Source organism: Emys orbicularis, chromosome 15 (genome assembly GCF_028017835.1).
Source record: "Emys orbicularis isolate rEmyOrb1 chromosome 15, rEmyOrb1.hap1, whole genome shotgun sequence".
Lineage (NCBI taxonomy): Eukaryota > Metazoa > Chordata > Testudines > Emydidae > Emys > Emys orbicularis.
This window is the reverse complement of record NC_088697.1, coordinates 3609533-3633697: the sequence shown is the minus strand read 5'-3', so window position 1 is coordinate 3633697 and position 24165 is coordinate 3609533. Positions and strand designations below refer to the sequence as shown.

Below are 24165 nucleotides of genomic sequence, written 5' to 3'. Positions count from 1 at the left end.
TTATTGGTAGTACTGTCTTCCAAAGAAAGTACTACCAATAATAATGTTCTTCAGTTCATTAGACAACTAGATAGAGAAGTGCACAGTACTATACTTAGGAAGGAAAAAAATCAAATTCACAGCTACACACTGGGGAATAACTGCCTAGGCCGTAGCACTGATGAGAAGGATCTGGGTGTCACAGGTTGAATATGAATTGACAGTGCAATGCAGTTGCAAAACCATTAATATTCTGGGGTGCATTAACGGGAGTGTCATATATAAGACACAGGAGGCAATTGCCCCCACTCTGTTTGGCACTGGTGAGGCCTCAGCTGGAGTACTGGGTCCAGTACTGGGCGCCACACATTAGGAAAGACTTGGACCTATCACCATTTCAGACATGCTAATTATTTAGCAGACATGCTAGCCTGCTGCAATACAGACCCAGGGTCTGAACCACGCCCCCAAAGCTGCAGACTTAACTGAAAACAGCTCAGCAACTGCTCCTGTCTCCAGCACCCAGACACCCAGCTCCCAATGGGATCCAAACCCCAAATAAATCCGTTTCACTCTGTATAAAGCTTATCCAGGGTAAACTCAAATTGTCCACCCTCTATAACACGGATAGAGAGATATGCACAGGTGTTTGCTTCCCCAGGTATTAATCACTTACTCTGGGTTAGTTAATAAACAAAGGTGATTTTATTAACTATAAAAAGGATTTAAGTGGTTTCAAGTAATAACAGACAGAACAAAGTAAGTTACCAAGCAAAATAAAACAAAACACCCAAGTCTAAGCCTAATACATTTAAGAAACTGAATACAGGTAAATCTCACCCACAGAGATGTTCCAATAAGCTTCTTTCACAGACTAGGCTCCTTCCTAGTCTAGGCCCAATCCTTTCCCCGGTACAGTTCTTGTTAGTTCCAGCTCAGGTGGTAACTAGGGGATTTCTCATGACTGGCAGCCTCCTTTGTTCTGTTCCACCTGCTTTTATCTCTTTGGCACAAGGCGGGAATCTTGTGTCTCTCTTGGTCTCCACCCCTCCTCCTAATTGGAAAAGCACCAGGTTTAAGATGGATTCCAGAATCATGTGACCTGGTCACATGACCTGTGAGACCTCATTCTTCATCCCGTACACAGGAAGGCTTGCAGGTAAACAGCCATTTACAGCCAATTGTCCTAGTCAATATTCTAAACCACCATTAATGGCCCACACTTTACATAATTACAATAGGACCTCAGAGTTAACTTCATATTTCTAGTTTTAGATACTAGACTGATGCATACATACAAATAGGATGACCACACTCAGTAGGTTATAAGCTTTGCAATACCTTACAAGAGACCTTTTGCATAAAAGCACATTCCAGTTACATTATATTCCCATTCCAAGCATATTTTCATAAAGCATATGGAGTGCAACATCACAAATGTGTTTTATAACAAACCCATTGTGTGCTCTTGTATTACCGCCTTGGAATAGTTAATATTAAGATTTTGTAAAGTACATTAGAGGCGGCAACAAAAATGATTGAGGAATGATTGCAGTAGATGTTCTAGATACTAATGCTGGAGCAGCGTTAGATTAGTAGAACATCATCTTTAGATTTCTTGTGTTATTCTACAAGAGAGAAGAAGAAATTCAGGGAATGGATGTCCTGAAGGATATGGAAATACACAGTCACCTAGTGGTTATGTAAGTTGAGGACTGATATTGGAAAAATGGATAAGCAATAAGACAACATTTATTAAGTAACACTATTCTAGAGCATCAACTCTGTCTGAACAAGAGTAAAGAATTGTGTGGTCAAAACATGTCAAACTCAGATTTTTAGTGACTAGTTCCTTGGTTGCAGTTATAAGCTAACATAAAAAGGCAATGTGTGCAGGAAGGAAAATTTCAATTTTTACTTAAAACAGGCCAAAGACTAGCTTTATATCCTATGAAAATAATTTCTTGCTTCTGTTTGAGAAGTTAATACAGAGTTTGTTTGTTAATGATTGGGGTCATTTTAGTCATTAAGATAAAAGCCTCTGGAGGATTCCTGATTTCTGGGTGTTTCTAATACTCAGTTCTGTGATATTCATACTACATAGATCAGGCAGCATAATTTCAGTACTGTAATATAAAAGATAGCTGCAATTTTCCTACAGAATGTGCTACTCATTTCTCAGAGATTGGGAGGTTTAACCATTGGACAAGTCAAAAGACTTGTTAACACTCAGGATGCGAATACCCTTCTTGAGAGTGCAGAGTAGAGTAGTTACCCATCCCCTTTTTCTTTCCTCCCTTTGGCTAATTTCTGTCATGAAGGAGGGGGGTCTGGAATCAGAGATTGGGTTGAGGAGAGCAGAGGAAAGGCACATTTGAGGGGGATTTCTGGCAACACAGCACTTAATTTATTTGTAGGAGTTTAATTCACCAAGTAATAAAGCCTGAACACCGACTTATTTCCTTGCTATAAATCTAGTAGGCAGCTAGCTCCCTCAAGTCAACTCATTCTGTTCTGCAGTCACACAGACAAGTTTATATTGATTTTAATTTGAAAGCAAATGCAGTTAATTTTCCCTTGACACTTGCCCTCTAATTTCTTGTATTACAAACAAGGAAACTAATGTTAACTTGTCTAAGTAAAAAAAATGGTTAGTAATTTGTTCCCACTAGGCTGAAACTTATTTTTCTTTTCCCAGACACTCTGATCACAAAAGAGGAGACAATCCTAAATTTAAGTGACTGCACTCTAAATATGGAACTCTACTAATCAAAGAAAAAGATGTCCAAGTGATCTTATCCAATGAAACACAGCATGGAAATGCACACTACAATTAATCCTCAAATGAAGGAGGCTTGAAAGTACTAATTTAAAAAAAAGACTCAGGTAAATGTTCCAATGAAAATATGTATTTAATATATAAGAGTTTCTGAATAAAGTCTATTTGAACACCTTTGAAGATTAATTTCACTAACGACATATGCAAGATTTCAGGTATCACAGAATTCTGCATTTAGATTTCATCTCTGATGCACTATGTGACTTATTTCTACAAACTTATAACAAAGCTTTGAGACATCAGGTGGACTAGATGTTCAAATATTATGGTGATCGCACACAACAAGAACAGGAAAGTAAAGCAAGCACATTAACTTAAATTATTTATTTGCAATACAGAAAGGGAGTACAAATCTTTACATTCTTCCTATCGATTCATGACACAATCGTTGCTTTCCTATAATTAACTGCACATTTATTCCATTCCTTGGTTAGATAATTTTTCTTGAGAGTGGTGTAGGCCACAATATTCTTGAATCCCTGCAAAGAGGCAAAAACAAGGTAGTAGTGAACTTATTTTATGTACTGTTCATCACTGCATGGATCTATTGCCTGCTGTGGGCATAAATCACAAAATTTTGTCTATCATATTACCCTAACTTATATTTGAAATGGTTTAAAGAATTTTAGACCCATTTTTCTTCTGCTATTTGAATACTTTCCGCATTTTGTACATTTGCTCTTCCAGAAGTGTAAGAGTGACATATTCAAAACTTCACTCACTGGTAAGCTACCAAATTCCATTTAAGAAATGCCTGCTCATAGAAAGTTAGCAAAACTATTTTATTTTGTCAGTAAGAGTACATGATGTATTTGCTGGAACTCAATGAAGGTCAAAAAAAAGCCACACTTATTTTAGTTACCTGGAGTTAACTAGCTACCATTTTAACATAATTTAATTGTTTAAAATATAAGTGGCTGAAGTAATTCTCGAGACAAGTAAAGAGATAACAAATGGTGCAATTTCATGATTCTTATACTGTACATTCTAAATATAAAAAAATATATGTGGAGATATACCTATCTCATAGAACTGGAAGGGACCCTGAAAGGTCATTGACTCCAGCCCCCTGCCTGCACTAGCAGGACCAAGTTCTGATTTTGCCCCAGATCCCTAAGTGGCCCCCTCAAGGATTGAACTCACATCCCTGGGTTTAGCAGGCCAATGCTCAGACCACTGAGCTATCCCTCCCCCGATTCTGCCAAAATTATGCTGTTGACGCCTTCATAACATATTTTAGAAACTAATTGCTCAGACAAGTAATTCACACATCAGCCTTTTAACACGACATTCTTACTTTGGATGATATTCCTGTAAGATGAAGTAGCTGGGGACTCAGGTATTTCAGAGAAAAAACATTGGCCTTGATCACAACTTTTCCCTAAAAAAAGGGGGGGAAAATAAGCTAAAAACCTTGTGATGCAGGAAAAACAAAACAAAAAAAATTGCCTGAAATTTACCTCCCCAAAATTGCTGTACCAGTCCAGTGAACCAAGGGCTTATGTTCTTCCTGGGTCAGTAACACACAAATGAAGCATGGTAGCTATTTTCTTATAGATTGCTATTAGAACTAAGTAGCAGAACAATGTCGTTTTTCAGATTGAGGTCCTAGGTTTTCCGATGCACAATGTGATGAAGTGGGAATGTTCTTAATGTTCTCTCTGAATACTGTGTGGGTGCCTCAGTTTCCCCTATGCCTTTCTTAAGTATCTAGGTGGTGGGATAAGGGTGTGCGATTGTTGCAGAGCCCTAGAGGACCAGTGTGATGCTGTCTGTACAGAGAATGGCCGAGACCCTGTCTGCTGGCAACTGATGGCCTGGGCCCCTCCCCTGCAAAGGTGCCAACTGAAGGTGTTGGAGAACAAAGAGATCAGGTGACCTCCTGGCCCGGGAAAGAGAAAGGCCAGAGGAGGGGCTGGAGAGTTTCAGTTTGGAGCTGGCTGGGGAAAGAGATGACCCCAAGATGGACCCGACTTAGAGGTCCAGTTTCTCTACCTACAAGCTCTGTTTTGGACAGTGTTCCTGTCGTCTAATAAACCTTCTGTTTTACTGGCTGGCTGAGAGTCATGTCTGACTGCGGAGGTGGGGTGCAGGGCCCTCTGGCTTCCCCAGAAGTCCCGCCTGCGCGGACTCACTGTGGGAAGCGCACGGTGGGGCAGGGGATACTGACTGCTCCGAGGTCAGACCCAGGAAGGTGGAAGCTTCTTGCCCTGGAGACAGTCTGCTCACAGAGAGGAGACTCCCCCAGAGTCCTGACTGGCTTTGTATGGAGTAGTTCCAGAGCATTGCCCAGTGACTCCGTGACACATGCCCTGACTATATCATCCTTCCATCTACATGGGATGCTGTTCCTTAATTCCATGGAAGAGTAGCACCAAGATGGTCTTGCTTTACACTTGGATACTGTGTAGACTGGCGTATATTATCTACTAGTAACTTGGTTCTTTACATACTACTTCTTTTCTTTTAGTACATCTAATTATCCACTGAAAAAAATCTACCTAAATTCATACAACAAGATTTTATTCTTCCTTGTGGTATGGTTTCATCCAGTCTGCAATTGTAAATGAGCAGTTTTTCAAAAAAAATGGCATACTCTATGAGTCATGTTACTAAAGGTGAACAGCTGCCATGATTACTATTTAAAGTTTAAACCTAAGCAGGAAGTTCTCTCATCGTTTTACTCATTTCAGACCAAACCATATCATCACCGTTCCACAAACTATATTTACAACAATTTTCATTCTAAAAAAGTCAGCTATTGGACACAGTTTTGTGTTTATCAAAGTGAGTATGTCTAAACCTTAGCTGATACACCAAAAAAAACCCTGAAGTAATGGCAAACACATTGCTGCTTTTTATTATGCAATTTGCCAAGCTTACCTATTTGAGGATCTAGGGGCACTTTCCCCAGGAGAGAAATATTTAAATTTTGGCACATCTTCTCTGCTCCTCCAGTTGTTGGAGGAAAGATTTGAGATTCAATCTGTAACATAAAAGAAAAAAGGACAAGTAATATAAAGACGACGCCAGAAAAGATCATTTTGAGAACGACAGTTCTTCTGTTTTGTTTAGTGGTATGTTCCAAATATCACTTATTGAAATCCCAATTAAAACAGGACCAACATTGTGGGCTTCTGATGGCTATGTGCAGTAGGTTCCTGGCATACTATCATTAAACACATTGGAGTTCTACCCAATTAAAACATTTGACTTAAGCTTTCACACAAATCATTTCTGTCCATTAAGAGCCCTTTAGGTGCATATATAAATCACAAGTACCATTTCAAATACATTTGTCCTCTATTTGTCTAGTTTAGGTTACTATTTCTCCAAGACATTTATTGTGGTATATACATAATCCTAATTTTAAAGCTGTGTGTTAGAATTTAAATTTACAAGAGCAAGGGATTTGAAAGCAGACAGCGTGGCCAGCCAAAAGCTGTCACTATTTTTTAATTCTGACCTGCAAAAACCTAATTCTTTCCAATACCTGGGACTTGTGAGCAAAGACTGACAATTATGTCTGATTTTTCAAGCACTCATATTGCTTTGAGGATGTGTTCAAATGGGTAATAGGTTGATGCCAAGGAACTCACCTGAAACCCATGGACCCACATTCCCAAGACAAGCTGATAGTGCATTAGTCTGCATGTTTGATTGGTCGTTACCATCCTTCAGTTCCTTCTCTAACTGGGTCAGTAACATGTCATTTGTCATCTTGTTCCCTTCCTAGCCCAATCCTCAGATTCCATGTTTATCATGACTAGCACATACAATCGGGCATGGGAATGTTTTTAGAAAACGATTAAGGTACACAGTGTAGCTACACCCCATTCCATAATGCTCCCAGTTTGTACTTTCATGTGTTGAAAGTGCCAGGAAAGTTCTGAAGCAAAAGCAGTACATGTAGCTCATTTATATAACGGGTATCAGGAGTTCAACATCTAAAGGAAATTGTTAGTAATACAGAAACATCTAAATGTTTGCATAAGCTTTTAGAAGCAAAACTAAACAAGAAGGGAAGATGCAGTAGTGCTTGAACACACAGCACTTCAGAAGTTTCCTACATCACAGAAGCTGCAACAACCCACATCAGCTATTCAGAGATGCCAGCCGGTGGCTCCTCATAATAGGAGCATTTAAGACAGAGTTGTTAAACACAGATCTTAAAGTAGGTCTATTATTCAAATATAGATGTCTAACATGTAACATCCTGCTGTGTAGCTGAAGCCTCCATTTCAAAATTGCTATTTTTATACAGTGTTCTGGCTCCTAAAAGAACCTACAAAACTAATCCTTGGCCTCGGGAATGCACCTATCTAAGGACAACAGTTCCTGTATAAAGGAGCTTGATACTGTTTCCACCAACAGAAACAGGATTTTTTTTTTTTTTATTCAGGAGATCAAGCAAGTTTGTGCCATGATAAGTAAATCCTTTCCCTTCCCTTATGGTCACCACAAAACATACATACATTTGGACTGCGTATATTAAGACAAGTGAAAATATTAGCAGTAAGTTTTAGATAGTCTTACCTTACATTTTGGGCATACAAAGCCACTCATATTTTCAACAACACCTATGATTGGCAATTTCACCTTATGACAGAAGTTGATCTCCTTTCGAACATCCTGAAGTGATATTTCCTATCAAAAGCAAGTGTTATTTTGTCAGTCCACGTGTACCGGACTTTTTCCATCTATTGGTTTTCCCTGCAAAGCAAACTTTCTTAGCACAGAAATCTTTCAAGCAACTGAGCATGTTTTCCACCATCAGATTAAACATATAACCTATTATCTGGTTTACTGAATTAAGGTATCTTCTGTCCTGAGACTGACCAAAGACTATCAAGCTATTTAGATCTTTATTCAAACAATTTAGCTTCCAACATCTTTAAATCTGTCCAACAACTCTGGCATGGGATCAACCATCTTTATGCATATCGCCTGCATTAATGTCATATCTTCAGAGAAAAGTATTCTTTAAATAAAGGGATTATGCAAATATTACTTTTGCATCTACTAGTTTAGTTTTTTGATGTCTTTCTGTAAACTAATCTGGTGAAGGTGTTGAGGAAGATGTGCAGGAACGGGTTTACTCGCTCTTTCCAAAGTCAATTCTAACGGGGGGGAGCTCAGTGGTTTGAGCATTGGCCTACTAAACCCAGGGTTGTGAGTTCAATCCTTGAGGGGGCCATTTAGGGATCTGGGGCAAAAATCTGTCTGGGGATTGGGCCTGCTTTGAGCAGGGGGTTGGACTAGATGACCTCCTGAGGTCCCTTCCAACCCTGATATTCTATGATTCTAACACCACTCCCTAACCCTCCCCTTTCTCATTAAACATGCCTACATAACATAGGAATGGCCAGACTGGGTCAGACCAAAGGCCCATCTAGCCCAGTATCCTGTCTTCCAACAGTGGCCAGTACCAGGTGCCCCAGAGGGAATGAACAGAACAGGGAATCATCAAGTGATCCATCCCGTCGCTCATTCCCAGCTTCTGGCAAACAGAGGCTAGGGACAACATTCCTGCCCATCCTGGCTAATAGCCATTGATAGACCTATCCTCCGTGAATTTATCTAGCTCTTTTTTGAACCCTGTTATGGAGTTCCAGAGGTTGAGAGTGCATTGTGTGAATAAATACTTCCTTTTATTTGTTTTAAACCTGCTGCCTATTAATTTCATTTGGTGACCCCTAGTTCTTGTGTTATGAGAAGTAGTAAACAACACTGCATCTACTTTCCCTACACCAGTCATGATTTTATAGACCTCAATCATCTCTCTCCTTAGCTGTCTCTTTTCCAAGCTGAAAAGTCCCAGTCTTATTAATCTCTCCTCATACAGAAGCCATTCCATTCCCCTAATCATTTTTGTTGCCCTTTTCTGAACCTTTTCCAATTCCAATACATCTTTTTTGAGATGGGGCGACCACATTTGCACGCAATGTTCAAGATGTGGGCGTACCATGGATTTATATCGAGACAACATGATATTTTCTGTCCTATTTTCTATTCCCTTCTTAATTATTCCCATCTTCTGTTCGCTTTTTTTGACTGCCCTGCACATTGAGTGGATGTTTTGAGAGAACTATCCACAATGACTCCAAGATCTCTTTCTTGAGTGGGAACAGCTAATTTAGACCCCATCACTTTATATGTATAGTTGGGATTATGCTTTCCAATGTGCATTACTTTGCATTTATCAACATTCAATTTCATCTGCCATTTTGTTGCCCAGTCACCCAGTTTTGAGAGATCCCTTTGTAGCTCTTTGCAGTCTGCCTGGGTCTTAACTATCTTTAGTAATTTTGTATCATCTGCAAATTTTGCCACCTCACTGTTTACCCCTTTTTCCAGATCATTTATGAATATGTTGAATAGGACTGGTCCCAGAACAGACCCCTGGGGGACACCACTATTTACCTCTCTCCATTCTGAAAACTGACCATTTATACCTACCCTTTGTTTCCTATCTTTTAACCAGTTACCAATCCATGAGAACACCTTCCATCTTATCCAATGGCAGCTTACTTTGCGTAAGAGCCTTTGGTGAGGGACCTTGTCAAGGGTTTTCTGAAAATCTAAGTATACTGTATCCACTGGATCCCCTTGGTCCACATGCTTGTTGACCCCCTCAAATAATTATAGTAGATTGGTGAGGCATGATTTCCCTTTACTAAAACCATGTTTGACCTCATTTCCTTCCACTCCCTCCTACCACGTCCCTTGCATTCTGCTCACTACTCCCTATTTAGTATTCCACTTGTTTCCTGCCACTTGTGCCTCTGGAAGTTTTCTTGTTGCTCCTACTCCTGGAAAACTGTGCCTCTTCCTGCACAATTGGCCTCTTCTCCCCCTCCTTCAAATTGCCCACTAAGAATGTACCTTTGATTTAGCTAGACTTCTGCCACTAATCTTAGCACTGGTGCCTGACTTCAAACAAAAAGTCCCGCTCCCCCCCCCCCCCCCAAAAAAAAACACCAACCAACCACTATACACATCCCAAGAAGGAAAAGTATACTAACCCAGAGGTTCTACTGTCCTTAAATAGATAAAATAAATAAAAGCTCACCACGATTCTCCCCACCCCAACATCACTAGTATCTTCCTGCTGTCTAATGTTATCATTCCTTACTTCCCTCCTAGCACCATCTGTAAGTCAACAGTATTGCAAGTTCAGAGTCCTTTCCCTTCAGGAAGTCTCTAACATGCCACAGAGCTGTATAGAAGTTCAACATAGTGTCATTTAAATGAGAAAATTATTTGATCTCTAAGGATCAGCATCCAATAATTTGGTTGTGATGAATGGATTGTGCTGGGCATGGATCCCAAAGGGCAGGAAGAAGATTCTGAAGCCAATTGGCGGAGTTAAATCATCTCCTTCCATGGAGACATTCCTTTGTGCCTACATGCTATAGTTGATGGACATAGTCATTTCTGTAAATTTAATAAGTGTTCCAAAGCAAAGATTTGATTTAACTGGTATTACATTTGTAGCAGTACTTCTCTTACCTGAGGAGTAGTGATTATAACTGCTCCATCTATGTGTGAGGAACTTAGATATTGCACAATAGATAAATGTTCATCTGAAGTACCTGGAGGTGTATCCACAATAAGGTAGTCAATTTCACCCCAATCCACATCACGAAGAAATTGTTTGATCATTCCTAAAAACAGATGCAAGATGAATAACAAATCTGAAATTTAGAAACATACAAGCTAGAAAATAACAAGTGTGCAGTTTCCTCAATCTCCGTTGTAAACTTAAAGGAGCCAAAAGCTTTAGTGAGACATTCAGAATTTGGTCTGTTGTTCAAAAAGTCTGAAAGGCACTTTGAGACTCTATTCTGTGCTAAACGATTACCCCAAATATGACTGCAGCCACACTCAATCTCAAAGCATGGGTCTATTCTGCAAGGACAGTATGTAAAATGGCACCTTCTCACTCAAAATATCTGCTCTGTCTGACTTCAGCAAATATATATTTTTACTCCTGTTAACAGAACAGTGCAGAGCCAACACAGATGAGTGAGGTGGATTCTATTACTTCACATGTATCGGAATTATTTAGCAAGTTCCAGTCAGTTACATCTGCAAAAGTGCATCTATGGCAAGCGATAAAAGAGGTCACTGAAGCCATAATTTTGCTGTCAGAAGTTTCATTACTGGTAGTAATGCTATAAAGTAAAGAATTCAGTTTTACTCTCAGATTCCATCTTTTCAGCTGATCATTTTAAATATAGAAGGTTTTGGATACAACAATCCTGGACCCTCACAATATCAGTACAGTATCAGAGGGGTAGCCGTGTTAGTCTGGATCTGTAAAAAGCAACAAAGAGTCCTATGGCACCTTATAAGTGGGTATTCACCCACGAAAGCTTATGCTCCAATACATCTGTTAGTCTATAAGGTGCCACAGGACTCTCTATTAATATCAGTACAGAATCACTGTTTCAGAAAGATCTGCCCCTTAAGTTATACTTCCAGAGCATTCTACTCAAATTTCTCTACACTTTAACGTATGCACTGTCAAACTAGAATTGAGTGTTATCAATAAAAAGCTAGGTACATTCTATTTCAGAAAATTTAGCAGAAAATGTAAGCAGAAAGCAATGAGATGTGGGACCGAAAGGGCTAAAACAAAGTAATTTTAAATCTACGGTAAGATGGAAATCACACGTTAAGTTCTGAAAAAAGGATAAGCAGTTTTACATAAATTCATCAGCAAAACTGGCTCAAAAGAATATTGTCTATTGCCATAACCAAATGGTCTACTTCCAGTTTTCTTTTATGCACAAAAGGATAGTAAAAACAAATAGTATACATGTAAAATGTTGAATTATTAACCAAATAAGACAGTTTTGCTACCTACATTCATTTACCAAAAAAAAAAAACCCTGAACATCAGGTAACTTGAAAATTATGATTATTGCGATTTCTTTCAGATATGCAATCAATTTAGGAATCTTTTTTAAAACATGATCAATATCCATGCCTATTTAGAAAGTTCATCAGACCCGTGTTAACACGGAGCAATAAACTATAGATATAAATTCTGCCCAAGTGTGAAAAAAGTATCAAATGTACACGTTAATCAGTAGTATGCATGCAATGATATTTTATCAAATATAGACTCCTTAGTTTCCATCTAGCCAGTCTAAACTAAGTTGTTCTGATTATGTTAGAGAGCTCAGTTCAATATACGATAACCACCCCAGAGTGAAAGGAAATGCTACGAGTAACTGCTTTGCCAACAAACCCTTTTTTCCATATAAAACTTGAAGCACTGTCAAAATTGCAATAGTTTATGCTCCCTGATGCAACAAATCAACAACAATGAAAATACTTGAGATACAGACCGTTTTTTTTGGGTCCTCTCCAGATAACAGCATCATCAGGACCACTGAGCAAGAACCCCACAGACATTACACACAAGTTTTCTTCAACATACTAGAAAAGAGGAAGCATACTATTAAGATAGCCCAGAAAGAAATTTACTTACCAAAATAATATCCTTACCAGTTCTTGAAAGATTTTAATGGATCAAAACATAGTTTAAGAAAATGGATGTTTGAAAAAAAATGCAATGTCCTTACTTTTCCTCCATCAGTCAAAGGCTGCACGATTTCTGTACAACAATCAGTAATCTGACTATATTTACATATTAAAGAGCCTTTTACAAACGGATAATGCCAATTACTGCAATAAATCTTCACAGAATCACTACTGAGAAGGCATGTGGCTAAAATGACTTCCCTTCCTCTCTCAGCATCAGAAAAATATTTGTGTGGTGGCATGTACAAAAGTTTGAACAAAATTTGAACTATTTCCATGCATTTTGTTAAGAACATCACCTCTGTTATTCCTTGGGATTTAATTATCTGCAGTTTTATTATAACTGGAAGTGAAGTATTATGCAAGTGCATGAGAACCAAAAATAATTGAAACCGACTAGTCTATTTTCGTTGTCCAAACCAAAATAAGTGCAAAGGGAAACAGTTGAAAAAGCGAAACTTTACTTTGTTTTAAAATGTTCAGTTATAATAACCCACTGTGATGTTAGTAACAGAAGGAATTTTTATAAAGCTATGATGTTTAACCTGTAGTGCCTCTTTAAGAAGCAGGTCTTCTGTGTATGGAAAAAGAGTGGGTAGGAGGGAGAAAATAGTTCTCGTTTCTCTTTGGAATAGGCCCCCCCTAAACTGTTTTCTTTTTTAAAAAAGAAAAGAAAAAACCTCACTAACTTACCACCGGAGACCATCCAGAACCACTCTGGTGAACCTGAGAATAAAAGCAATGTTTTAAAAACCCATATATACACACAAAGTATGTAAAATATAAGCTACACTGTAATGATAGCGTATTTCTTGGCATCTGGTTTGAAATGTAACCGTATTGAAAGAGTCAAATGGCCATGTAAGAAACTGCAAAAAGGCAGAGTTCCTGAATTAGTCAGTAAACAATGAATTCTGTTGCAGCAAACAAGCTGCCTAACAATCTGCAATATAGCCGTCATTCCCTTGCTGCAGAAAAGTTAACCCTGAAGGACACCACCCTGAGAAATATTTGAAGGAAAGAAAGAGTCAGATGCTGCTAGCCATTGCCTGTAAATATAGGGATACCTGCTAAAAGTTTGCTACATAGTACAACAAAACCAGAAAGGGGACTGGCAACCAACTCCAGAGAAACACAAGTATATACAAATTTCTCTCAAAGACAATACTTCCTTATGCCAATGGCATTACTTTCCTATTAATGTGTCAGCCTGATCATAGATAAATGGTGTGACGTTGTGCAGTCTATATGGTTTTATAAAACCATAATAAGAAGTGAATATAATGTAACTGGAATAGGCTTCATGCAAAAGGTCTCTTGTAAGGTATCATTACAAAGCTTATAATCTACTGAGTGTGATCATCCTATTTGTATAAATGTACCACTCTTGTATCTGAAACTAGAAATATGAAATACAACTCTGAGGGCCTATTGTAATTATGCAAAGTGTGGGCCATTAATAGTGGTTTGAAATCTTGATGACTCCCATTGTCTGCAGATGGCTGGATTTACCTGTGATATGTATATGTGTGTGCTGGCAAGTGGGTAATGAAGTCTTGCAGTGACATGTGATCATGTCACCTGAACTGGAATCTATCTTTAACCTGGGTGCTTTTCCAGTGAGGGGGGGTGGAAACCCAGAGGGACAAAGGGTTCCTGCCTTATGCAAAAGATATATAAAGGGGTGGAAGAGAACAGAGGGGGTGAGGAGCCATCATGAAGAATCCCCTAGCTATCACCTGAGCTGCAACAAGAGCTGTACCAGGGGAAAGAATTGCGCCCAGGCCTGGAAGGTGTCCAGCCTGAGAAAAAACTTACTGAAGCATCTCTGAGGGTGAGATTATCTGTATTCAGTTTGATTAGACAGATTTGCGCATTTTATTTTATTTTGCTTGGTGACTTACTTTGTTCTGTCTGTTACTACTTGGAACCACTTAAATCCTACTGTCTGTATTTAATAAAATCACTTTTTATTTAGTAATTTACTCAGAGTATGTATTAATACCTGGGGGAGCAAACAACTGTGCATCTCTCTCTATCAGTGTTATAGAGGGCGAACAATTTATGAGTTTTACCCTGCATAAGCTTTATGCAGGGTAAAACAGATTTATTTGGGTTTAGACCCCATTGGGAGTTGGGCATCTGAGTGCTAAAGACAAGCACACTTCTGTGAGCTGTTTTTGGGTAAACTTGCAGCTCTGGGACAAGTGATTCAGACCCTGAGTCTGTGTTGGAGCAGACGGGAGTGTCTGGCTCAGCAAGACAGGGTGCTGGAGTCCTGAGCTGGCAGGGAAAACAGGAGCAGGGGTAGTCTTGGTACATCAGGTGGCAGCTCCCAAGGGGGTTTCTGTGATCTAACCCATCACAAATGTCTTAGAGGCTGCTAATCGCATGGCAAAGAAGGCTCAAATATCCTTCTAATACAAACAGTACCATAACCTATAAGCAATGTTTAAAAGTAAATTCCCTGTACAGCATGTTAAGTGTCTTTCTCCTATGCCAGTTAGCTAGTCTTTAAGGAAACAAAGGTGAACCTTACTAACACTAATGGTGTACGTGATTAGTACCAAAACACTGTGTGTGCTTCTACTTCTCAAAAATTGAAAAACAGAGCTATAATAAGGCTGCATATCACTAAAACTTCAGAATTTTGTACAAAGTGATGATTCTGCACTATTATAGTCTTCAAAAGCAATACAATTCATTTTATGTTGTGTTATCCTGGCATTAACTGTTTACTTGAAGTGTGCAACTCATTTGTACAAGCTAGTCAAGCTGTACTGAATTTGGAGGGGCTCAGCTTGCTTTTTATTACGTAAGCATTTCCACACATATTCCCCAAGAAGTTATTCTTGAACAAGCCCTAAATATAAAAAATATAAAAAAAAAAGCAAACTAAGTCAAGCAGAACTCCCAGTAAATAACCTATTAGGCCACTTGAGACAAGTTGCTCTTACTGTTTTTAAAGCAAAAACAATCATACCTGTTCTCCCTCTATACCCATTATTTTAGGGATTGATGGTCCACAAATATCTATGTCCAACAGAGCAATCTAAGGGGAAAAAAAGTTGGAAATAAGTGCACAGAGTTGTTTACATGATATAAATTACTAAATTCATTTTTGGTAGCAGGCCCAGTTCTAATGGGCAGTCATTCACCATCTCAATGGAAGTTAATTGGTATCTTCCTTGGTAGTTGACTGAGCATTAATCCTTCAGTTTTATTCTTAGTTTGCCTACAAAGGCTATATTGCTTAGTCAACAGGGCTATAGATCCACCTTAAAAGAGGCACTGAACAACAAAATTATTGGTAGTATCCTCCCAGAAGTTTGAAACCCTGTCTTTGTCTGTTTTAATCGTTTACATCTAACAAATTCCACCCCCTCCCCACCCTCAGAGGCACAAATGTAACATGATCTTCACAAAACACAGCTCTTGGACCTGGGTGTAATTCATGCTCCCTCTGGTGACTGACCAGTATAGAAATTATACAGAAAAACAATTTCTATATTTGTGTATGTATTTAATGTCTCAGTAACAGAGTGGTGGATTTATAAAAAGATTTAGAATCTAGATGGCACTGCTCAAGCATGTAATCTTGAGTATCAGAAATTATTGGATAATACAACAAACTGCACCGACTACCTTCAAACTGATGTAATTAGAATGCAACCGTCAATGGCTGATAGTGAAAGCATATGAATCAAATAAAATTTTAAGCAACTGCATTGTATGGTTGAAAAGATCTAATAACTTTTATTGCATTTTCTTAGAGGCAAATTACCAACGTTCTGAATTTATACTGTTGCTTATGAAGATTCATCTTGTCAGGCCTCAGCAACCCTAGTTCTACTTGCATGAAGGCAATGTCAGACTCAGGTAATTTAATTTACATTGGGAAAGTGCAGACTGAACTAACTTATTCAGTAGTATGAAGGCCAAACTGTCCACGTAGTCACAGATTTCACTTGCCAACAGGCAAGCAGCATAAGAAAATATTTCACTTAGTTGTTACATATTGTGATTTGTCTAATGTATAATGTGTCACAAAATAATGTAACTTATTTCTAGTTTTTTTTTTTATTTCTTTAACATGCCTGAAATACTGATTGTATATGTCAAACAATATTCTATAGAAACCTGTTCCATATAGGAATCAGTTGTGCCACATCAAGGTAAAGGGAAATGAGAATTGATCCAATATGAAGTGTTTGTGAAAGATTTGTCTTTCTGAATGAAGTAATACCACATGTGGAAACTCAAAAGCACGGGAAAGGATTTAAAAGCTATTAATTAAAGGAAAGTTCTTTCCTGAAAAACAGAAGCTGATTTCATAGCATTAACTGCAAGCCTACTGAGACAGATTTTAGGAAAAAAGTTCATAAAAATAAAATTCTATCAGTACTAAGCACATAGCACACATGTTCAAGATGTTGTTACTGAACTTATTTGCTCTCTGTGTTGCCCAAAATTTCTTTGTGCATACTGACAAAAACAACTTTTTACTGTTATCAGCATTGAGGAATCCAGACAGCATTAGAAGAGTCAGCTACATTCTAGACTACCTCACGTATGAGCAACACAAATGTCTAAGCTCATATTTAAGAAAATATTGTTTATGGTGACTGAGGAAGAGCTGCACACCACATAACTTGAACCCAGGCTTCACATTGAGTCTGTTGGCAGTTAAGCTTACAAGTCAGCACAAGACTTGTAACAGATTTGATAATGGAAGCTACTGGGGAAGAATGGCACATGCCATTCTTACTGTTATTTTTGTGATCTTAACTGCACTTGAAACAACCAATGAAATGTTAAGGTTTTTTCCTGTGTATGTCAGTTTTTTTTTTAAAGATGCATTTTAGTAGCTTTCACTTTTCTGGGGTGGGAAGGAAGGTATAGGAGTAAAATAAAGCCCCCTTCTTACTCTCAGAACCCCTGAGAACAACTAACAAGCATATGGAAAGACAACCACATACCTGAGCTACTTTTACCTTCTCCCCACAGTGCCCAGGTGTGTGCAGGATAATGTGTTTTATGGCAGCTTCTCTCATCACCTACATATCCTCCTGCCCAGTGGCAAGTCTAGCTAGACTGTGCCCTTTTAGAGATGCAAGCAGCTTCCTTTTCACCTCAAGTTCCCTAGTCAGTGATGCGTGTATCTGTGTGGGAGGGGCGAAGAGGATGGGACACCAAAGAGAGCAGGCAGACAGCAGATGGACTGTAGTTATTTGTATTTATTTCAACATGATACCTAGATATGGACTGTGCTGTCTTACAGATTGTGTGTGCATACACACACAAATACTGAATCTGTAAGAGACTCATGTGGGGCAGTCATTTGATCTTTTGGGTATTTCAGGGGTGTTTTCCTTCAACCTAACAGCAGTTCCTGCAGTTTCAATGCTTGCAGTTTGAGGGAATGACAAATATCTTATTTACAAAAGAACTTTAAACACACCAGCAATTCCTCTTATACCAGGAGTAATGATAAACAGGAATTCCTCATACAAAAAGGGAAGTCAGTTATGCAGCATTTTCCTTCTTCAGAATTAGGCATTAAAAAAAGTGAGGGACAGTTTTTACATCTTCTGGCATGACAGTACTCAGCCCTCCCTAGCAAACAGGAGAAACAGCCCAAATTCCTTTACTTGCACAAAGTCTAGCAAATTAGTAGTTTTAGAAACAGCCCATTAGGAATACAGTTGACAAACACGTTTTTTTCAAATTGCCTTTCACTCCTCCTATCCATGATAGGTGCCTTCAACATCATGTCAGGGTTATTTTAAGTTCAATACAAAATATTCTCTCGAAGTGTTAATAGTTTGAAGCGTCAGCAAGCATCTCTTCTAATACTGGCAGGAAATGGAAATAGAAAACAGGATTTTGATTCTATAGCTCATTTTCCTTATGCAATAGCCTGTTAGAGCAAAGGGCACATTATATACAGCCATCTTTATATCCCATTATGTCAGATGGGTGGGCTGACCTACTGCCATGGAGCATTCTTTTGCCAATAGAAGGAGCATGACAAAGCTGAGTGATAAAAAGTCAAAATAAACCCAGGGTGATATACGTGTGCGTGGTTTGTTTAGATTTTGGGGAGTAGAGGGGAGCATGGCAGAAAGGGATTGGAGCCAGCAGCAGACTCGCACTTCAAGTGCTCAGTATACAACTAGTTGCTTTTCTTTTACAAGTGCTTGTTCCATGGAACAGTACTGAGTACTGGTTCCAAAGGAAGCTTTTAGCCTACTGTTCTGAACATTTAAAAGCTTGCAAAGATATGGGTGGACAAGAGGGCTGGAATTCATGAGCTACAGCTGCTCCTGTGTTCCTCTTCCACTTTGTGATTTTATGACCATATTTAACAAAAACAAAAAACAAAAAGCCCAGAATCTCCCCCCCCCCCCCTGCTGCTTTGCAAGAGATCCACATAAACAAACAATACAGAAAGCACTGTCAAATACAAAAAGTAAACACAGTGGGGGGAAAAGTCTTTTCCTGAAATTTTTCAGTTATAGTAATCTTTAGGTGTCATTTCTAACACCAAGAATAAAAATTTTCAGACATAAGTCTGACTTTCCAAGTAGTCCATGTCACATGAAAAAAAAAAATCTTAGCACATTTATACAAAAAAAAAAAACACACACACAAAAAAAACACACCAACTGCCAAGGTCAACACACATGAAAGATACAACTGTTTGTTCTCCACCGGAGTTTTAAACAGTTCAAAAATTACTATTAAATATTAGGGCTGTCAAGCGATTAAAAAAATTAATCATGATTAATCACACTGTTGAAGAATAGAAGAAAATAATTTATTTAAATATTGATTTAAATATTTTGGATGTTTTCTACATTTTCAAATATACGGATTTCAATTACAACACAGAATACAAAGTGTACAGTGCTCACATAATATTTATTTTTTATTAAAAGTATTTGCACTGTAAAAAAACAAAAAAGTAGTATTTTTTCAATTCACCTAATATAATTACTGTAGTGCAATCTCTTTATCATGAAAGTTGAACTTACAAATGAAGAATTATGTAAAAAAACCTGCATTCAAAAATAAAACAACTTAAAATTTTAGACCCTGCAAGTCCACTCAGTCCTACAGGCGTTCACATGGCACTGTTGTAGCCGGCGTCGGAAGATATTTATGTACCAGATGCACTAAAGATTCATACATCCCTTCATGCTTCAACCACCATTCCAGGGGACGTGCGTCCATGCTGATGATGGGTTAAGAACAGCCATACTGGGTCAGACCAAAGGTCCATCCAGCCCAGTATCCTGTCTGCTGACAGTGGCCAATGCCAGGTGCCCCAGAGGGAGTGAACGTAATGATCAAGTGATCTCTCTCCTGCCATCCATCTCCACCCTCTGACAAACAGAGGTTAGGGACACCATTCCTTACCCATCCTGGCTAATAGCGATTAATGGACTTAACCTCCATGAATTCATCTAATTCTCTTTTAAACCCTGTTATAGTCCTAGCCTTCACAACCTGTTCAGGCAAGGAGTTCCACAGGCTGACTGTGCGCTGTGTGAAGAACAATTTCCTTTTATTTGTTTTAAACCTGATGCCCATTAATTTCGTTTGGTGGCCCCTAGTTTTTATATTATGGGAACAAGTAAATAACTTTTCCTTATTCACTTTCTCCACACCACTCATGATTTTATATACCTCTATCATATCCCCCATAAGTCTCCTATTCTCCAAGCTGAAAAGTCCTAGCCTCTTTAATCTCTCCTCATATGGGATCCGTTCCAAACCCCTAATAATTTTAGTTGTCTCTCTCTGAACCTTTTCTAATGCCAGTATATCTTTTTTGAGATGAGGAGACCACATCTATATGCAGTATTCAAGATGTGGGCATACCATGGATTTATATAAGGACAATAAGATATTCTCCCTCTTATTCTCTATCCCTTTTTTAATGATTTCTAACATCCTGTTTGCTTTTTTGACTGCCACTGCACACTGCGTGGACGTCTTCAGAGAACTATCCTCGATGACTCCAAGATCTCTTCTGATCTTGTTCTGCTCGGTAACAATCCAAAGCAGTGCGGACTGACATGTTCATTTTCATTATCTGTGTCAGATGCCACCAGCAGAAGGTTGATTTTCTTTTTTGGTGGTTTGGGTTCTGTAGTTTTTGCATCAAAGTGTTGCTCTTTTAAGACTGCTGAAAGCATGCTCCACACCTCGTCCCTCTCAGATTTTGGAAGGCACTTCAGATTCTTAAACCTTGGGTCGAGTGCTGTAGCTATCTTTAGAAATCTCACATTGGTACCTTCTTTTGCGTTTTGTGAAATCTGCAGTGAAAGTGTTCTTAAAATGAACAACATGTGCTGGGTCATCATCTGCTATAACATGAAATATATGGCAGAATGCGGGTAAAATAGGGTAGGGGGACATACAATTCTCCCCCAAGGAGCTCAGTGACAAATTTAATTAATGCATTATTTTTCTAACGAGCGTCATCAGCATGGAAGCATGTACTCCAGAATGGTGGCCGAAGCATGAAGGAACATATGAATGTTTAGCATATCTGGCACATAAATACCTTGCAATGCCGGCTACTAAAGTGCCATGCAAATCCCCGTTCTCACTGTCTGGTGACATTGTAAATAAGAAGAGGGCAGCATTATCTCCTGTAAATATAAACAAACTTGTTTGTCTTAGCAATTGGCTGAACAAGAAGTAGGACTGAGTGGACTTGCAGGCTCTGAAGTTTTACATTATTTTGGTTTTGAGTGCAGTTATGTTACCAAAAAAAAAAAAAAAAAAAACCCCTACATTTGTAACTTGCACTTTCACGACAAAGAGCTTGCACTACAATACCTGTATGAGGTAAAGTGAAAAATACTATCTTTTGTTTATCATTTTACAATGCAAATATTTGTAATAAAAAAATACACACTTTCATTTCAATTACAACACAGAATACAATATATATGAAAATGTAGAAAAACATCCAAAATATTTAATAAATGTTGGTTGGTATTCTATTGTTTAACAGTACAATTTAAAAAACTGATTAATTTTTTTGAGTTAATCACCTGAGTTAGCTGCAATTAATCAACAGCCCTACTAAATATCTACCACTTTAAACATATCATAGAATATCAGGGTTGGAAGGGACCTAAGGAGGTCATCTAGTCCAACCCCCCTGCTCAAAGCAGGACCAATCCCCAGACAGATTTTTGCCCCCGATCCCTAAATGGCCCCCTCAAGGATTGAACTCACAACCCTGGGTTTAGCAGGCCAATGCTCAAGCCACTGAGCTATCTCTCCCCCCTGAATGCTTCAAGACAAGGATAGTAGAGCAAGTAGCATTCTAAAATGAAATTAGAAGTTATTAAACTAGTAGCTACCTACAAACCACTCCCATCAACGCTTATATAAGTAACTTGTCCATGACTAGTCCTATGGAATGATTTATATGGTTAAGGGGCTGCAAGTTCAGGGCCTTACATTACAAGTAAGCAAAGAAAGATGTGACTTTCACGTGACTAGAATATATGCAGAGATCCACAGAGTTAAAACAACTGTGAAAACTGTAGCACAACACATCATGGAGATAAGAAGTGTATAAAATAAAACTTTACTATCCAAACATTTCAACACACACCCAAAGAGATCAATAAAGTAGATTAGAGAATAAGAAATTATTTCTGAAGGATTTATTTTGGACTCCATCATCAATTATCCTCACTGAGACCTCTGGAAGATACTACAATATTAAAATGAGAAGGAATACAGTAGTTCTATGCTCTAGCAGCAGGGTCCACTGACATTAAACATAATAATAATAAATAATAATTAATGGAGATATCCCATCTCCTAGAACTGGAAGGGACCTTGAAAGGTCATCAAGTCCAAGTCCTTCACTAGCAGGACCAAGTACTGATTTTGCCCCAGATCCCCAAGTGGCCCCCTCAAGGACTGAACTCACAACCCTGGGTTTAGTGGGCCAATGCTCAAACCACTGAGCTATCCCTCCCCCCAGGGAACTGTCAGATGCATTTAAAAAGATCTGAGCCCATATTCCTTGGTTCTGCTAGGGATATAGTGTGGTTAGATCACATCCGAATATACAAGTTTGTCTATCCCACATGCTAAATATGTTAATATATTCTCTCTTCCGTACTAGTATGGAAATAGCAAATCCAGATTTTGCACTTTAGCATCATGTCTCTATATTAAACATTCCACGTCTGTCTGTTCTATTCAACTTTTATATTTAGAATTTTCTATACATCCAGTTACCCTGGAAAACACTGCCCAAATTTGTTAGAACTTTATTTGCATTGTAGAAAACCATGAAAACAAACACTTTCTCTCAAGACTTTATTACAAAGATTTAAAAAAAAAAAAAACTAGAGTATTTCTTTTATTCATGTACGACCAAGCTACTAGACTTTGACAACAGTAATGAAAATCAAGTAAAATACCATAAGAACCATCTGTAACTGTAGTTTTAGGTTGTCTGATAAGTAACAAAAGTCTGGTATATAATTTTTAGCATTTGTCTAAAAAAAAAAAAAGTTATGTAGTCTTTTCTCCCAGCACCTTGCACGTGTTTAAATCAGATATTCCTGTCTATATTTTTACCCCAAGCTGTAGTCTCTGTATATCCACACAAAGACCTACTGGAGACGGGTTTCTCACCTGTTTAGTCTCGTCCTTTGCTAAGCCATGAGCCAAGTGGGCGCTGAAAGTGCTCTTGCCGACTCCTCCTTTCCCAGACAAAACTAGTATTTTGTGCTTCACAATTTTCATTTTCTCCTTTATTTCTTCTATAGCTGCAAAGGTGTTCCCAAGAGTTTGCGCCATGAGCATAAGGGATGGCACCCCAGGAACCCTCAGCCTAGGCCCCCTGCCACCTGAAAGGGCTGCGGGCCAGAGTTTCAATTCTTCTCCCCATGCACCCCACCCCGTCCCCCTTGCCAGAGAGACATACTCAATGCACTCCCCAGACACCCTCCAATAACTACCCCACCCCCCATCCCCACACACCCCACCCCTGAGAGACATGCTCAATGCACCCCCCAGATACCCGCCCAATAACTACCCCACCCTCCCATCCCCACACACCCCACCCCTGAGAGACATGCTCAATGCACCCCCCAGACACCCCGCAATTACTACCCCCTCCTCTGCCCACTCCCCTCCCAAGAGACATGCTCAATGTGCTCCCCACACACCCCTCCCCCCTCCTCGCCCAAGACACATGCTCCATACACTCCCCAGGCACCCCAATAGCTACCCCACACCCTCCCCGAGAAACATGCTCCATGCACCTCTCAGACACCCCCCCAATTACTACCCCTCCCCATCCCTACGCACCCCCTCCCCAAACCCTTCCCCCAGAGACATGCAACCACGCACTCCCCAGACACCCCCAATAGCTACCCCCACCCCCACCCGCGGCTCCCCGATCCCCCAGCGCACTCACCCGGGTCCGAGGCGGCGGGGCCGCCGGCGGCGCACAGCCCCTGGTTGGGGCATCCCTGGCAGGCGGCGGCTCTGCCCGCTTGGGCGCTGCTGGTGCCGGGGCAGCCTGCAAGGGAAGGCGAAAGAGCGGGCAGGAGCCCGGGTCAGGGGAGCCGAGACGCCGCCGCCGAGGCCCCCCGCGCCGCGCGCCCAGCTCCCCTCACCGTGCGGCGGCGGCGCGGCTCCGGGATCCTCCGCCATCGCTCAGCCGCTGCGTCAGCACCACTTCCGGGACGGCGAACCACTTCCGGGGCGGCGAGAAAAGCGGCGGTCACGTCTCCCCG

The 24165-nt window shown here is 39.6% G+C and overlaps 1 protein-coding gene across 2 annotated transcripts; it reads right to left on the bottom strand.

Moving 5' to 3' along the window:
• Positions 1–661: 661 nt before the first annotated feature.
• Positions 662–23887, bottom strand: LOC135889391 (cytosolic Fe-S cluster assembly factor nubp1-like). Of its 2 annotated transcripts, XM_065417260.1 has the most exons (10): positions 23844–23884; positions 23057–23190; positions 15357–15425; positions 13067–13099; positions 12178–12268; positions 10331–10485; positions 7355–7465; positions 5702–5804; positions 4116–4199; positions 662–3297 (listed from the first exon to the last, which is right to left on the bottom strand). In XM_065417260.1, the coding sequence occupies exons 2-10, from the start codon at positions 23165–23167 to the stop codon at positions 3233–3235; spliced, it is 822 nt and encodes a 273-aa protein (XP_065273332.1). In that variant the 5' UTR covers positions 23168–23190; positions 23844–23884; the 3' UTR covers positions 662–3232. The 2 variants fall into 2 exon arrangements, with proteins under 2 accessions (XP_065273332.1, XP_065273333.1); XM_065417261.1 differs by lacking the exon at positions 4116–4199 and having other exon boundaries at positions 23844–23887.
• Between the last annotated feature and the right edge of the window lie 278 nt (positions 23888–24165).

Coding starts and splice junctions, on each gene's coding strand:
- LOC135889391 (XM_065417260.1), bottom strand. CDS start 23,167: ATGAAAATTGTGAAGCACAAAATACTAGTTTTGTCTGGGAAAGGAGGA. Junction 10,486..12,177: donor GAGAGGACCCAAAAAAAACG/GTCTGTATCTCA, acceptor ATCTGTTTTTAG/GAATGATCAAACAATTTCTT. Junction 7,466..10,330: donor TTATAATCACTACTCCTCAG/GTAAGAGAAGTA, acceptor TGCTTTTGATAG/GAAATATCACTTCAGGATGT.